This window comes from Phasianus colchicus, chromosome 3, assembly GCF_987193195.1.
Source record: "Phasianus colchicus chromosome 3, bPhaCol1.hap1.1, whole genome shotgun sequence".
NCBI lineage: Eukaryota > Metazoa > Chordata > Aves > Galliformes > Phasianidae > Phasianus > Phasianus colchicus.
Genome location: NC_143438.1, coordinates 25,145,993 through 25,164,117, shown reverse-complemented (window position 1 = coordinate 25,164,117; position 18,125 = coordinate 25,145,993). Strand labels below are relative to the sequence as shown.

The following is an 18,125-nucleotide window of genomic DNA, read 5'->3' as shown; positions in this document are numbered from 1 at the left end:
TACACATTTTCTTCACTGTGAAGTCTGAAAACATAACCATGTCTAGACCAATAGAAAAAAAAGTCATCCAGAACAGAATTGTTCCCTGAGTGCACAGCAACAGGATTTTTATACAACTTTGCTACCTGAGTTACTGGCAATACTCTGGCAAAAGAAAGAGACATAAGAAAAGAAACCATTCTTATCCTAGGTTATGTTAATCCTTCTATGTTTGGCTCCATTTTTCTGCTCTTGTTTTTTTAATATATATTCAAATATTTCTATGAAGCTGAGCATTAACTCATAATTCAGGAGGGAAATTTAAACATGCAAATGAAAGAAGACAGAAGTTGTCAGCATACTTGATGGAAGGAAATGAAGTCATCTTTTTCAGCAAAAATGAAAAATGTAGGGTTCAGCAGAATGGATACACCATCAGAATCCTTGACTAGTCTTAGAAAGTATTTTTTAAAATCTTCAATTAACTTTTAAAGTGAAATTCAAATTCAAGTAGCACCCTGTTTATGCAATGAAAAGTTTGCAGGTCTCATGCAGTATGTAGCCATAAACATCAGCTTTTTGTCAAGCTACTGTAAATATGGCTTCTACTAGGACAACCCCCAGGATTAAAATTTTATCTAAGTCAGTTTCTTAAGCTACTGACTGAATATCTGAATGCTGGGTTCTTTTGAATTGATGGGGAAAGTCCCATCAAGCAGTCAAAAAATTTACATTCTGAGTACAGTAGCAAAGAACAGCTTAAGTATCTCAGCTTCTTGGGAAGAGCATAAAAGGAAAGCTGATGTTAAATAACCACAATCTAACTGTACAGAGTAATTGGATCAAAAATAATGCTGTCTGCATGAGGGTGACATCCTAGCTCTGTAATATGCAGTTACAAAATGTTAGGAAACAGGAAAATGGAGAAGAGTTGGGAAGATGACCAAATTGCATGCGTGTCTGTCCAAACCTGAAATAAAGACACAGCTCCTATGATTCATTCTGAATCTAGGAACAAATTTCCTTATCACCATCTTCTTTGCATAAGAGCTTTCCTACTTTACTGGAAATATCTCTCATCATCAACCGAGAATCTAATTAGAAGAAATACTGATGGATCAGGTACATAAGCTACACAATACATATGTGTACATGTGCCTGCTTGTATTACATCCTTGTATTTACCTACAATAGAGAGATACAACAGTCTTCAGTTTGGGGTATGTCATCATCATGTGACATACAGCAACACCACCCCATCAGAAACAAGCAATCTCTAATTTCTTTGCACCACACTGTTCCTTTAGATACTTCAGGACAGCATCAGCTGCTCTGGAACATAAGCAAAGGCAAATTAATCACCCGTAGTAAAACCAATACTGAAAAATATGAAAAGATAAAGATGTATAAGCATCCTCACGTTGCTACCATATTCTCTTTCATACACTTTAAATAAATCATTACTTCAGGTAAATATTACGTGTTGTTAACTTGAAATCATCCAATGGAGAGGGGAAAAAAAAAAAAAAAGAATGGAATTAAATAAAAACACATCATGGATAACATACACCAAAGGGAATGGATGAAATGGACGATTGATTAAATATTTTCCTCAGAGGTAAAAAAGCTTGAAATTCTCTGAAGAGCTGAATGAATTTTTGTTTTATTCATGCAGACAGAAAAAGAAATAAATGCCTCTCCAGTGAGCATAACTTATTAGAAAGTCAAAACGTTGACAATAACTGTAAGTTAGCATCTGAGATATTTTCTACAGGAAAGTCAACATATAAGATATGGAACATGCTTTGAGAATTCACAGTGTCATTTGAAATACACCTTACCCAGGCACTGTACTCAGAAAGCATTTACCCAAGTAGGTTTCAACATGCAGGCAGAATAAAGAGAAAGTACTGGTGGGAGAAGGGTATCAGAGTAGTGTTTTATATCACCTCAAGACTATTTTCAGCCCCTTTCCCCTGGGCATGCAATCTGTTTATGATCACGATACATTAACCTTGCAAATATCAACTTATCTGCCAACACATACATACAAATTAAATGCCAAAAAATTTTGTTCACTGGAGCTGACATTTGAAACATGTGAGCTGTCAGTAAGAAATGCCAGGCAAAGTCCAACCCTTCCTTCCCATTGCAGCAGAGTGGGTACAGATTCCAAACTAAAAAGTTTCCACAACAACTGACTCCTTTGAGACAGGAGCTCTCTGGATGTGATTCAGTTACGTCTCCCATAACCTTCTCACCACATAGCTAAACCTAGCAACTTTCAATATAGCTACTTCTAAAAGATTAAGAAAGATCTGCTCTCCCAGTAAGTCAATTAGCTTGGTATCTAATTAGTTTGGCCCCTTCACAGTATTGTCTTGCCAATGTCTTGCCCTTCTGTGTTATTAAGACAGCAGAATATCTCTGCTAGAGACAGAAGGTCTTTGACAGCCAATGTCACTCAAGTCTTCAAAAAGGGCAAGAAGGGGAAAAAAAAGGGAAACTACAGGTCAGTCAGCCTCATCTCCATGCCTGGAAAGGTAATGGAATGACTTCTCTTGGATACCCTCTCCAAGCAATTGGAAAAGAAAGCAGTTATCAGAAGTAGTCAACATGGATTCGCCAAGGGGAAATCATGCTTGACAAACCTGGTAGCCTTCCATCACTGACTGAATAGATGGGAGAAGAGCAATGGATATCATGTACTTTGATTTTAGCAAGGCATTTGACACTGTCTCCCACAACATCCTTGTTATGAAACTTAGAAAGTGTAGGATAAATAAGTGGACATGAGATGGACTGAGAACTGTCTGACTGGTAGAAGTCAGTCGATTGTCATCGACATGCAGAGTCTGATTGAAGGTCTGTGTGGCAGGTGAGGCACAAACTCCACTGCTGGTGCAGAACAAAGACGTTTATTGTAGGTGCTCACAACCTTTTATACTCCCATAACAACCACTTGGTCACATGTACCAGCCAGGAGCCTTGTGTGTGTTTATGTCTGGAGCAAGTAGCTACCAAGCTTGTTTACTCATTTGGAAGGTCTTTTGTTCATAATGTCTTTGTCCCACAGGTCTGTAACAAGTGGTGTTCCCCAGAGGTTGGTGCTGGGTCTGACCTTGTTCAACATCTTCATCAATGACCTGGATGAAGGGATAGAGTCCCTCAGCAAGTTTGCTGACGATACAAAGATGGAAGGAGTGGCTGACACACTGGAAGCCTGTGCTGACATTCAAAAAGACATGGATAGACTGGAGAGTTGGACAGGGAGGAGCCTGATGTGGTTTAACAAGAGCAAGTGTAGAATCTTTGGGGAGGAATAATCGCATGCATCAGTACAGGTTAGAGGATGACCTGTTGGAGATGAGCTGGGAGAAGGACCTGATGAGTTGGAGAAGGACCTGGGAGTCCTGGTGGAAACAGGTTGGCCATGAGTCAGCAGTGCACCCTTGTGTCCACGAAGGCCAGTGGGATCCTGGGGTGTATTAAAAAGAGCATGGCCAGCAGGTTGAGGGAGGTGATCCTCCCCCTCTATTCTGCCTTGGGGGGGGGGGGGGGGGGGCACATTTAGATAACGGTGTCCATTTCTGGGATCCTCAGTTCAAAAGAGATAGGGATCTCCTAGAAGGAGTCCAGCAGAGGGCTGCAAAGATGATTAAGGGCCTGCAGCATCACCTGTATGAGGAAAGGCTGTGTAACCTGGGTCTATTCAGCCTAGGGAAAAGAAGACAGAGAAGGAATCTCATAAATGTTTATTAATATCAAAAGGGATGTGAGAGGCAAATGGATGACGTCAGGCTCTTCTTGGGATAGAACAGTGATATGACAAGGAGTGATGGCCTAAAACTTGTACATAGGAAGTTCTGTAATAACATGCGAAAGAACTTCTTCACAGTAAGGGTGATGGAGCACAGGAATAGGTTGCCCAGATCAGTTGTGGAATCTCTTTCTATGGAGATATTCAAGACCCATCTGAACACTACCTGTGTGATCTTTTGTAGAGTATCTGCTTTAGCTGGGGAGTTAGACTCACTGATCTCCTGAGGTCCCTTCCAAACCCTGCAATTCTGTGATTCTACGAAATGTTTGGACAGTGTTGAACGTGTGAGAGGAGTAGGCCTGATCTCTTCAGGAGATTGTAACAGGACACTTCACATGATAACACGAACAAGTTAAAATCAAAGAGCAGGTTAAATCCCAAGCTAACAGGAGCCATGGCAGGTACAGACAACTGCTTATGCTGTGTTCCTTACAGACTACTTCAAGTGTTAGCTTCTGTTCTGCAGTGGTCCCAATGCAAACTTGTTCACTGAAGACATGACAGTCACCTACCATAGGAACAGCCACATGACTGTGGTGCACTACATCTACACCAGGGTTTAAAGGTTTAAAGATCCTTGTCCAAGTTGCAGAGACAAAAACACCTTTGCTTGGGAAAGGACCTCAGCATCCTTCAGCAGCCTGGGTTCAACAGACTATACCTGGTATATAAACAGTGTCAAAACCTTCCCAATGATGAGCAGCAGTTAGTACTTGCCTATTATTTTAGCTGTTCTGGCTGGACAGAACTGGAACTAACAGTGTTTCTTCAGCAGCGGTACCAAGATAACATTTTTAGAAGCTAATGAAAATACACTTGATCTCACTAACTGCAAGGACAAACAGTCTGCATGTGTACAGCACTGTACCTTTCCTTTGGCCAAAAGTTTGACTCTAAGGCACTAGCAGAGGACTCTTCGGACATATTGTCTGAAGTTAACATTTTGTTCAAGTCAGTCAATGCACCATGGACTGGAATTACAGCAAACTTCCTAAAAGCTCCTCACAGTGAAAAGAAGACTGCATGCCAAATCTGCAGTCAGGCACCTGAACACATATCCTCTCTCCCCTGAGGGAGAGGGGCTTGCTGGCAGTGCTGAGGGCTGACCTGGAGAGATCACAGCTATGGGCTGCTCCAGTCCCTCAGTGACCAAGGGGACAGGCTCCTGGGCAGCACTATGCAGTGACCTCAGACCCTGTCTGCCATGGGATCTTCTTTTCAGCTGAGACTCTGCCACTTGGCCTTGCCTGAGCTACAGCTCTTCCTGTGCTGCAGCCATGCCTGTGCTGGGCCATGGCTGCCCCTGGGTAATGAACCCACAGACTGTCCTCCGAGCTTAGTCTCAGCCCTGCCACATCACTGTGGACCTTCCTGGTTGGTCCCTGTAATGGTTAACATCTCTGAACCTGCTTCTGCTTCCAGATTCACATTCCCAGCTTGACTTCAGACCTGCCCAACTCAGTTCTGGTGGGCCTGCCCTGCCCCTGTTGCAGGAGCAATATGAGATAAGAGATGCTGAGAACAGATGTCAGCTGCCTGGGTCCAGGGACACTGTTCAGAGCTGGAATCAACTACTCTTATCTTCTTTCCACACAACAACTTAGAGTATCAGTTACACAGTTACAATTACGCTTTCCCACTTCTTGTGTCACTGGCCATTTAAAACCGTGGTTTTTGAGGCTGAGGAAGTAATTTGTAGTCTGTGATATCAAAATCATATGACATAAGTCTTCACTGAGCCACAGTTGTTCTTGGACCAATCATCAGAAGTCTTCCAAGCATTTTTTCCTGCAAAGAAGACTAGACAGATGGCTCTGCATGTACAAACACACACAGACAAAATCATAATTAAATAAAATCTTCAAACCCTATGACTTTTTGACCTTTTATACTATGAGATACTTCTACTAAGTCATAATATTATTTTGATTTCTTTTCCCTGAGAAAATTACATACAAATACCATGTTGATTATTCTACAGAAAGATCTGTATGTTTTAGAAAACATTTCTAAGCACCAATGTGTGATTTTTTCAATGTTTCCACATGAAATGATAAAACAAAGTCCTGCTTACAATTTAACATTTTTGCACAAAACAATACATTTTGCATCATAGCATTTCACACAAGTCCATCATTAATGGACTCTGTAAAAAGAAATGCATTTACAGAAAATAATTATTTACTACAGAGCACATCATGAGCCTTACTTACAAATTTAAACAAATAATGATGGACTGAGTGTTTTACTGTGGACGTCATTCAGTGACTGGTAAAAGAGAAGTACAGTAAGAGTCCACTCAGTACTACATAGTTCTTGTACCATGAGGGAAGCCAAACTCTGACTCAGGATGACCTCAGCTACGATGTGTTGCACGACCAGCAGCAGAATCAGGAAGGTGTGGTCACCAGGGGATTGCACAGTCTTGGCATGCAGAAGGAAATAAGCTGGCTCTGCCATCACTAGATCACCCTCAGATACTTTTATGCGTTCTGCCAAGCCCAGACCACAGGGTAGCAATGGGATCCTTGGGAAACCACAGTTGTCTTTCACTTACTAAGTGTCTTTGGCTCACTTCCCTGCTCAGAAACACAGTATGTACCTCAAGGATCGTGATGAAATGGTTGCATCAGCTTTGCCTAAGGCAAACCAAAGTGTGTTGAAAGCACGTTCTTTTGTTTTGTTTTGTTTTTCAGCTCCTTTCTGCTTTACAAAGAGATCGTAGTCACATGGAAACTGTCCGCTGAAATCTGACTTCTGTTATGCTCTAATGGCTGAAACCACTAAAGGCAACATCTTATGAAACTAATGGCTACACAGTTATGTAGAGCCTTGCTCTTTGGAACTGGAGGCCAGTCCCAACTCTGCATTAATATATTGTACAATGCAAGCAGGGAAGCTTGTAGTATACTCAGTTATTATAAGGTACTGCTGCATTTTTGAATTTAATTCATGTAGAGCACCAAAAATGAGCATGAAGATTTGGAAGGCTGAAAGGGACTGTGTTTAATAAGGCAGGTGTGCATTTGACATTCAATATACATTCAATATCGTATTCAAGATATATAGAATTATAGAATCACAGAATCATAGAATCCTTAGAATTGGAAGGGACCTCTGAAGACCATCTAGTTCAACTCCCCTGCAGTGAACAGGGACACCTCCAGCTAGATCCGGTTGCCTAGGGCCTGGTCCAGCCTCGCCTTGAAAGTCTCTGGGGATGGGGCATCAACCACATCACTGGGCAATCTGTTCCAGTGCCTCACCACCCTTAAAGAAAAAGACTTTTTCCTTATATCCTAAATCTACCCTCTTTAAGCTTGAAGCTATCCAAATATATCCTGGATTGCAATCACAGCTTTATCTGTGCTGGCTGTGTTTGAAAACATATGCTCTGATGTGCTCAATTTATACTTCTTGCCCACAACTCTTTGGGAAGCTGTTTCATAGAATCATAAAATTGTAAAATTATAGAATCATAGAATCACAGAATTGTAGAATCATAGAATCATAGAATGGCTTGATTCGGAAGGGACCTCATAGTCCACCCAGCCCCAACTCCATGCAATGGGCTGGGCTGCCACCCACCAGTTCAGCTGCCCAGAGCCCCATTCAACCAGGCCTTGAGCACCTCCAGGGATGGGGCACCCACAACTTTTCTGGGCAGCTGTGCCATGGCCTCACCGCCCTCTGTTTATCATGATATTCTGCTACCACTCCTAGCAAACCAAAATGGCACTGGTTGCTTATTAACAAGAGCTAATCTCTCTTCCTGTGTGAATGCATGCACTGTAATAACATTCCTTGGTCTCTGCAGTGTGCAGGCAATAAAAATGAAATGCACCCTTCAATGTCTAACTCTTTGCTAGGAAAATATCTCAATCATGAATCCCATTTTAGATTTTTTAATTAATTCAAACACATCTCAGCTAAGCCCTTTAATATGCCTCCAGTACACCCTCCCCTCTGCTACAAATCTCTTTAACATAATAAGAACAATATTAAGACCAAATGAGGAAAGCACAGAGAACATCAAAACTAATTACCTTAAATCCTGTTCTTTAGATCAGTTATGCTCTTTTCACAGGACAAAATTCTTTGTTTCTACCACTGGAAACATGCCAAGATGCTTAACGTTCCTTTAAGGAGAGTGAAGTTATGCTATGAAATGTTAATTAAACTGACATGGATGTAGATTTTAAAAGTACATAAGAACAGTTCACAAAAGGGATTGGTAGATATATTGATTAGACCACCAAAAAAAAAAAAAAAAAAAAAAGGTTCCTCCACACCATTCTCAATGTAGAATTTATCTGGTACTGCTGAGAAATATGCATTTAAATAAAAATTTAGCAATGCAAAATTTTTGACATTATTTATTACCTGTATTGTGATTTTCCATATGTATTTCTACTACCACAAATCTAACGAGGAGGTGGTTGTTCAGGGAAGCTGACTGTAACTGAAGTTTAGGTCAGCTCTTTGTATTTGTAGTTGAGATCTGTTCTTCCTGAAATTGCATAAAAAATAGTTAAAATTTGTCTATGGCCTGATGCATATGGAACAGGCTGCCCAGAGAGGCTGTGAAATCTCCTTCTCTGCAGATATTCAAAATTCTCCTGGACATTTTCCTGTGCAAGCACTGTAGAGCACCTGCATGGTCAGCAGGGTTGGACTAGATGGTCTCCTGAGGTCCCTTCCAACTCCTACCATTCTGTGATTCTGTGCTATCAGGTAATGACTTGATCTCCACAAAGAAATCAGTTGCACTGCCATCTCTCTTCAACTTTTCTTTCAAAGCTTGATGAGCTGTGAATTTGGCATGACTTTACATTATTGTATGTCTCACTTTTATTCAAACAATTACTCTCTATGCAATACTGTACAGTCTCACAGTTTTAGAAATTTCATCACGCTTTCATCAAAACCACATATGATGTATTTATAACCCAAATCTGGCATTTCCATTGTCTTGATTCATTCTCCCCAGCTACAGGAGTCAAGCTATCAAATTGGCCCCCTCTAAAAACAAACCAATTGAACAATTTTGGTAAGACTCACTTTATGCTAACAGATTGATCAGTTTACTTTTAATTCTGAGACCACTGCACAACATCTAGACTGTTATCCTACCCCGCCAAGAGCCTGAGGCTACACTACCAACACAGAATCAACACAGAAGCTGACTCTTAACAGCTCTCATTTTGTCTCCCAGCAACCTCTTTCATCCCTCCATTTATTTTTCCCGTTGCTCAGAAACACCTTTCTGAAAGCCCTTTTCCTGCTTCCTCCTAGGCTCGGTGTCAGAGTGGCACCTCCCCACCTCCTCACCCAGTCAGTTCTTATCCCCACATGCTAAGAACATCAGAAACGAAACTGGGATGAATGGTTTGCAGAAGAGCTGGCTGTAGCAGATGTTCCTCCTGCCTTTCATAGCACTGGTGATGCTGGGTGGAAGAGGTTTGGGTTTGCTGGTTGCTGTTCTTTCAAAGCTGCTTCATGAAAGAAATGTATCTGGGTTGCGTAAAGTCTATCCTCCCTCAGCTGTGTTTCAGTTTGCTGAGTCATTTTAATGTGATTTTGCACTAACAAGTTTATATAACAGAGAACTGTAAGACAAACTCAGCTATTGGAACTAACGCCGTTTAACACGGTTACAATTCCCTTCAGTAGCCCAGCATACTGCTATTTGTATTTGCATGAGAAGAAAGCTCACACTCACGATGAGCAAGCACAAACAGAATGCCCTCGGGGCACAATCAAAAGCATGCTTCCTCCAACTTACTGGCTTATCAAGCTTTAATGATGTCCCAAGACGATTTGATTTTGTTGCACACTGGAGATAAGCTAATCTTCCAGATAACAAACATTCAGCAACACAAAAAGAAACACAAGGTGTCACGATGATGTAACACAACCAGGGCTCCTTCTTGCAGAGTCCCGAGGAGGTAAAAATCCACACTTTACCCAAATCCAGCAGCCTACAGCGCCTTGCTGCATTCAGAGACAATACTCAGCAGCTCAGCTGAGCACTGATAAGGCAGGCTGCGTGTGAGAGCAGCGCACTGTTACTGCAGTGTTTGACACGGGCCGTTCTGAGCGTTGGTTGCCACAGCCTGAGCCAAACCTCCCCTAGGCCTCCTTGATGACGACCGTGGAGAGGGGCCCCATCTTGTGGACGTTTCCTGGAGTACACACGGCTGTTGCAGGCACCGTGCTCGTAAAGCAGCGCTGTAAAGCCAGCTCCCGTAGCCATCGCCGGGACTTAACCTGAGCTAGGGATTTGTGTCTGGGCCGAGCGGCCAGGATCCGGGTGCTAAAAGCACACCTCCTTTCTCCTGGGCTACTCCTGCCTGTCCTGCAGGTGTGAGGAGCCCAGCCTAAATTTTTGAAGACCTGGAGAGAAGCTTCTGAGCTGTCTGCAAGCTCCGTCCTTGTGCTCAGGGGAAGGGAGGAATGAATGGAGACAAGAGCGGGCCGGGCGGCAGGGGATGTAAGGAAGCAGCGAGGGGTCTGGAGCACTGCTCTTATGGGGAGCGGCTGAGAGGACTGGGATTGTTCGGTCTGGAAAAGCAGGAGCTCAGAGATGACCTTATCACGTTCTACAGCTGCCAGAAAGGAGCTTGTGGCAAGGTGGGGCTGGCCTCTTCACTCAAGTAATAGGGATAGAATGACAGATAAAGGGCTTTAGTTGCACCAGAGGAGGTTCAGGTTGGTTGTTAGGAAAAATTGTTCTCAGGAGTGGTGAGGCATTGGATCAAGCTGCTTAGGGAGACAGTGGAATCACCGTCCCTGGAGGTGTTCAAAAAATGTGCAGATGTGGCACTGAGGGATATGGGTTAGTGGGCATGGTGGATAATGGTTGGACTGGATGATCTTAGTGGTCTTTTCCAATGTTTCCTTCTCTCCTGCAACTAATGAATGTCCTCCATCGCTTCCCATCTTTGCTTATCATCTCTTTGGCAATACCTCCATTGTTACAGCTGCCCAAAAGACAAGATGGACACGCTGACAGCAGACAGAAAAGCAAGCATACTTTGGTCAACTCAACCCTAGGACTGAGCTTCATGCCACTTGTAGCGTCTCTGACTTCACACCTTGCAGCAATATTGTCTATCACGTTCATCCTGTTGAGGTATGCAGACAAATGGCACACCATATAGTTAGATTGAGAGCACAGCAATCTATGAAACTGCCAAACCTTCTTGCTATCAGAGGGAAAGTGATATCCATGCAGATGGTGGCCTTGATTTATGGACCTTGTTAAGGTAATCATGTGAGAAACTGGCAGATGTTGTAGAAAATAAAATAAGAAAAGATGAAGACTCTTCATTTATTCAGAGGATCTCTGAATAAGCACAAACTACCGAGTTATTGCCAAGGCAATTAAATTCAAAATACCCCCCCCCCCCCCCGCCCCCCCCCGCCCCCAAAAAAAAGGTCATCTGGTCAGCAAAACTGGAACCAGTGCAGTAAAAGTTAACGGGAATGTTTATTATTGTTTATATTTTTTTGTTTGTTTGCTTACTTGGTTTACCTGTTGGTCAGCCCTGTGTCTGATCATTATATCTTGGAGCAGCACAGTGAACTCACTGTTTCCACAGTGTTCATGCCTGACTTACTTTCACAGTCAGTAGGGCCTGTCTATGTTTTTCCTTGATGTCAATGAAGCAATACTGGAAGTGCTTTTTTTAACAGTGCTAATGGAATACCTGGAGGTTGCCAAACAGCATCATTCCCTCCTAAGTCCTTAACACAGCCAACTGTTCATTTCATGAATGGGAATTTTGATCAGTACAGCAGTATATCTGAGACAAATGCACTGTAGGTAATAAAAATATTCTTCATGCAAACTTAGGGTGGTTCTATGCTAATACCTGCAACTAAGAATCCTCATACCAAAATAAAACCTGAAAATACTCAGGTAATGTCAGAATGAAAAGTTATACCCTCTAGGACACATGAATGGCAAAACAGTTTCATTACTGTTGATGTCATAGTGTAGAATAATGAAACAAACACAAATCAAGATAAATTCAAACAGTGCTTTAATGCTTAATGGTCCTTCAGTCCGACTTTGAGTTCACAATCTTCTGTAAGCCTTGCAATAAATAAATAAGTGTAAGTTAAACTGTTTCTATTTCTTGTTTCTATCCTTCTTGACCGTTTTCTTCTCTAAAATTTAATTGAACTCTGATTTCGAAGCCTAGTCTTCCTTTATGTTTTTGTCAAATAAATGTCTTGATCCAATCAACCATATCCTTTCTAGCTTCTTCAATATAAGGTTTATCAACAGGTTTCATATCTTCTGGCTTCAGTTGTGCAAACCCATGAACCTGTCCTGGATAAACTTTAATTTTAAATGGAACTTTACAGTACTGTTTCAACTTCTCATCCAATAAGGTAATCTGTAAAATAAAGAATTTTTCTGTTAGACTGTGGTTTTTTAAGTTTGCCAAACTTGCCATTAATCATTTTGCTACATCTTTGCTTTTTCTCTGTTGTCACAATTGAAGTGGATTCTGTTATTCAGTACATGAGAAAATCCCTCTTTGGAATGTAAGACTGAAATGCTTTTCGAAAATGTGGGGGTGCATAAGTACCCCCAACAGCTACTGCTAAGATGGCCTGGTGAATCTTGTTGCTGTAAATGAATAGGTGCACTTCTATTCAGAGGCATAACATGGCTTGTAACCTGATTTTAAACTCTGATCCTGAGAGAACATATTCCCTGAGAGAACATATTGCCTAAGTCCTAATAATTCACAGTCCTAAATATTTTGATAAACTTAGTAATAACATTTAAGAAAGCAGTTGTTTTTTCTTAGTTTACTGTACAACAAAAAGGCATTGTTCTTGCACAATCTTTTGATGTTAAGTACAAGCAGAGTGCTAGCCATATGACACTGTACCTGTACACGTTTATAGACACACTTTGTGCTTATTTCCATAAGGAAGTCAGGAAATAGGGGGATGATCACTTATTTTACTTCTGCAAGATTAATTCTAGTCATTGGGCATTAAATCTCAAGTAATTTAATGTTTGTTGTCTCTTTTTTCACAGAACCCTTCATTATTCAGTGCAGAAAATAATGTATTTGAGGATGGTTTTTTAAATTAAACTCAGGATACAAAAACTCTGAAAGGGAGAATCTCTGGAGAAAATGGGATATTTCAATGTCTGACATACGATGGGAAAAAATAAAAATTAAAATTATGACTGGTAAAAAATGCTTGAGCCAGAAAAGAGGGACAGTGAATGAAAAATTTGTTTTCCTGCACAGAGACGTTTCATATTTGAGGTGTAGATCAACATACTGGAATACACAGTGAGAATTAAATTTTGGCTGGCTTCTTCATTCACAGAGCATGCTACTTGGTCCCCAGTGAGACTCTGTTATTGCAGCAACAAACTATGCTAGAGGTGATATGCTATCATTGCCTCTAAAGAGAAAAAACTAAGCCACAGAAAAGGGCCTCAGTTTACTACACATATACTTATCCAACCTTTCAGATGAGTTTATTATACGGGTTACGTAAGAATATAGTTGGCAGTCAGGAATCAAAACAGAATCCACAAGTTGTCATCAACTTATTAAAAATTCACAACCACTCTTCTGACAGAGTTTACTTTGTCTTGGTGTACCAAAAGCAACTGTCATTGGTCTACATCATTAGAAAGTTTTGTCACTGAGCTGACACTATTTTTTTCCATTCAAGGAAGGTCCAAATTCAGTCATTTAACTACCTCTTCTCCCATATATGACTGTAGTATCCAAGCTCTTGGTTCATACAAGTTGGATCTTCCTGCCCAGTTTCACACTCTGCTGGCATAGCCACTGAGAGACCAGTAATAGATCTTTACTGCATTACTCAACTCAAAGAGAAGCTCTGAATAACCTAAGCAAGATATGGGGGAAGTAAGCTGAAATATAAGTAAAACAATCCAGCCTATCTGATTTTTCATATCTGAAAATGGTTTCTGACAGGCTAGAAATTCTCTCTAGGATAGAAGAAAAATGGGAAAATAAAAATCATTTCTAATACAACCTACCTGGTCATAAGAAATAGTATGGTCTTTCTCACCAAATATAAAAAATGTGGGGTTTAGTAAATTGTATCTTTCTTCAGAGTCCCTTACAATTCCTATAATGTATTTGAGAAAAAGAATGTTAGTGAGGTTATCATTCTTGCAAGATGAATGAAAAATGTTGTGACAAACTTTCTATTTAAGTTTATTTGCTAAGTACTTTTTTTACTTGAGGAGAGTTTCTATTCTGATGGATGAAAAGAGCATTTGGAAAATACTGTTTCCATTCTCCAAGCACTAAAAAAATATTAGAAAATGCGCGTGCACAAGAAAACACTTTTTTTTCCCCAAGTTACAGTATTCTTATAATGTTGATAGCAATATAGCACATTGCTGAAACAGCCATAATTAAAATTTTCAACTCACCTTTAAGTTGTGTACTTACAGAAAACACTACAAAGCAGTAACTAGACTTACAAACTACATATAATGATGTGAGCTCGTGTAAGTTTTCATTTCTACACTACCATAGAGGGACACCCCAGCGGATAATTGAGGATTTTTCAGCATCAAGTGATGTACTGCCATTCCACCCCAGGAAAACCCAACGATACCAATCTTCTTTGCATCGCATTGTTCCTTTAGATACTTCAAGACAACATCAGCTTCCCTAAGACATATAAACAAAAGAGAACTAAGGGATCTATAGCATAATCAATATCTGACTGCTTAAGAAATAAACTAAAAGAGATACATGAAATTTTCTGCACCTGCACCTCAAATCATTTAAAACAGAGAGCATATTAAAAAGCAGTGGCCTCTATTCTTGGATGGGAGTTAACATTTCTGGTCCTAATCTAGGGAAGTAGCCATACACAGTTGTAGTGCTTAAATACTTACCTGAATTGTGACCTGCTCCTTTGTTTTCAAAAGAAGCAGTTTTTCACTGAATCACTTTGTTTAGGACAGGACAACTAAAGACAAGACATATCTGCAAGCAGAACAACATCTTGCATTATGGAATGTGGGAATAGATGAGCTTGAATGTGTTATCTCTACTGAGTCTACCTATTTAGATAAGGAATTATCTCGAGTGTGTCATTCCTGTTGCATGAGTTAATAATATCCAACCAAGCCACATACAAAATTACTGTATTAAATAATAATTACTCAATATTAATATGTCACCAGCTACAATGTTTTCAAAAATGAGTATTGCATGAAGTATAATGAACTAAATACAAAAAAATTGTATAGATCAGAGCAAGTCACTTTTAAAATTGATTTTTTAAATTAATTTTTTATTGCTAACTTCATGAGGGTAATGTTTTTATCTTGTTCATTATCTACAGAATTTTAAGTGAATTTTAAATGTAGACTGCGTACAGTAATAACCATATTTTCAAGTATTAGGTATATTAGTATCTCTATCACAAATTTGGATAGTCTGACAAAAAAGCAGTATGAAAGTGCCATGATCAGAAGATCGTGTGCAAGGGCTGTATGAGCAGCACGTTATGAATGGATGAGCTCTTTCAGCTCTGGTTTATTCGAGACAGTATAACATAAGTGATGAGTATGTAGGATTGCTGATGCTCTGAGAGATCTTACAGCTACAAGTCAACACTTAGTAAACAACACAGGTATGTTCTTCAGGTCTTAAATGATTAAGATAGTTGTCTGGAGTAGGAATTCTTATAGGTATTAGTCATTTGTCTTTTCCAAAATTTCAGTCACAACTCTGCAACTGTACTGTCAAAAGCTTTGCTGAGAGATGTTGGTTGGGCCGTGAGTGCTGCAGGGGCCAGATAAACACTCTGTGGCTTACAAGATGATAGCTGAGTAATAGGGCGTCACTGTCTATCATTCTCTGAAGTTTCAGGTTGTGGTAACAGATATTGAAGGAACAATAATACCTGCCTTAATTTAAGGAAGATTTTTTTTTTTTTTTTGCTGGCTCTGCTAGGATCTACAGATAGTGGCCACTCCATATATTGAGAAAAACAGTATAGTTGATCTGAGGAGTATCTGGGCAAATTCTGCAAATTTTGACCTAGTACTGCTCAGGAGATTATCAGCTGCACCTATCATTTACAAGGGAGAAAGAAAGATGGGCAAGTGACAACTGGTAGATAGCATGAGTACTCGTAGAAGAGTTTTCCTCCTTATCCTAAGGACCTGGAAGCAGTATCCACACTAATGAGTGAGAGTTCTAGGTGTTTCATAGCCTGTGAGACACCAGTTTTGGGCCTGTGCAGCCAGTGTGACATAGTTAGAAAAGAGTCTATGAGGATGGGGACAATAAGCAGCATGACAGATGGAGCAGATGACCATTTCCAAATCACAGGGCAGTGCTTGGGACCACAGAAGAACCATGCAGAATAAAATAATTGTGTGCATGCAGCCAGCTTGCCCTGCTGTGAGGGTCACTTTAAACATTTCAGATATGTACAAATTCCCCTTGTTTGCTAAATGCTTTTTAAAATGCAAGCACAGTTATGCGTCCTACCTGTCTACTTTCATAGGGTCATGTTCTTTCATCCAGTCAGCAAAGTCATGCCAGTGATCAGTAGTTTTCCAGGGGTCCTTCCCCTTGAAGAAGTCTGGGCAGATGGTTCTGCGTAAGACATGGAAACAAATCAACTTTTACATCCAGGTGGGGAGAATCTGTGGATGTCTAAATGACTTCTAATGTCTTTTCTACTCCAGGGTGTACACCTACACAGTTATCATCTGAATCATATTCTACTTATCCTGTTCTGGCAATCAGCAAAGTTAAAATTATATGTCTTGCTATAGAAAAAAAACCCACATGCAAATAAACTCTCCTACTTTCCTTAGACACACTTAGTACAAAAGTAAAGGAATAAAGCAACCCTCCTGGTTCCAAATAAATGGTTATTTATCTCTTTGCTAATAAAATTTAAAGCAACTCTCGCTGCTGCATGAACTCCAAAAGGTTTGGTTTGAAAAGCTTACACAATTTAAAAGTTCATACTAATGTTTGGGTTTTTTAAAATCTTTTAATTATCCACATTGCCACATGAGCACAAACACTGTCACTTCATCACCTTCTTTGTAGCTTTTTGCTCAGATAGCCATTCTTGACTGATCAGTTTTAGTACCTTTGGTGGCCATGAAGTGCCCTATGTGTGTGGAAAACATACACAATGCTTAGCTTTGGGCCTGGTGACCTATCAGTGCACTGATTAAGAGGAGAGTAGGAACGATAGGTGCTTACATGTATCCATGACCTGCAATTAAATCAACTATATATCTAATGTCTGGGAACATCCATCCAAATATATCATGAATCACAATCACAGCTTTGTCTGTGAAATAAGATGGTCTGCAAACGTATGCCTTGATATGCTCAATTTGCACTTCATGTCCAAGGCACCCATATCCAGATCTTTCTCCAGTATTGTACAGGAAAGGATCAGCCATCTGGAAACCTAGGGAAAAAAAAAAAAGAGTGAGAAAGTCAAATTTGTTAGTACAAAATTAGGACAAACAAGGGCAAGTGCAGTCAGCAGAAAGTAGTTCAATAGCTTTGATAAATAACATTGACATTCTTGTCAGAAAGGAGAAAGTAGTAAAATACAAAAGCCATGCACCAATTTAGAATGAATCTTAATCTATTATGTGTTATTAAGCTGAGAGTGAAGAGAGACAAAAAGTTGCAAAGTGACTACTCTCATATAGGTCTTTTGTTTGGCTCCCATGACAGCATTGGCATGAAGTTGGGCAGTGACAGCTTCAGATGTCACTGTCCCCAGACATGTGGAACAGTGACCAGTTGTAGCACTCACCCATGTCTTCAATCAAGATTCATAGGCTAGTTTCTCTAAATTATGGAGGGGTAAGGACCATAGCACTCAGCTGGTACAGAAAGGCATAGCATTCAGAGCTTCTTGCAGTGCTGGCACCTGCCAGCTAACGTGTGTTTTCAGTAGCAGCTATGAATTGTCACACCAACTTTGGCATCCCATGTACCAGGAGCAGTTGGCAACAGGCTGCAGTACTGATTTCTAGATTAGGTGGAAAGGCATTGCCTTTGAAAGGGATTGCAATAAAGCAAGCAAATGCCAGAAGTTGTTCTGACTCTGTGTCTGGAGCATGGGACGGACTCCGCACAAAGTAGAATGTTAATCTTGTAATTAAAAGTAGTATTATACTCCATCTATACAAGGAATCCAATTAGGTTTGCAGGGGCAGAGTCAATAGTAAAATTTCCTAACCACATGCTGACTTTAAAACTGCCCTTGGGAATTCGTACACACACCTACATAC

The 18,125-nt window shown here is 40.4% G+C and overlaps 1 protein-coding gene across 1 annotated transcript; it reads right to left on the bottom strand.

The window, feature by feature from the left end:
* Positions 1-12,016: 12,016 nt before the first annotated feature.
* LOC116226552 (carboxymethylenebutenolidase homolog) lies at positions 12,017-17,279 on the bottom strand. The gene is made up of 5 exons (XM_031589454.2): positions 17,074-17,279; positions 16,342-16,449; positions 14,360-14,502; positions 13,857-13,948; positions 12,017-12,210 (listed from the first exon to the last, which is right to left on the bottom strand). The coding sequence occupies exons 1-5, from the start codon at positions 17,277-17,279 to the stop codon at positions 12,031-12,033; spliced, it is 729 nt and encodes a 242-aa protein (XP_031445314.1). The 3' UTR covers positions 12,017-12,030.
* Positions 17,280-18,125: the final 846 nt, after the last annotated feature.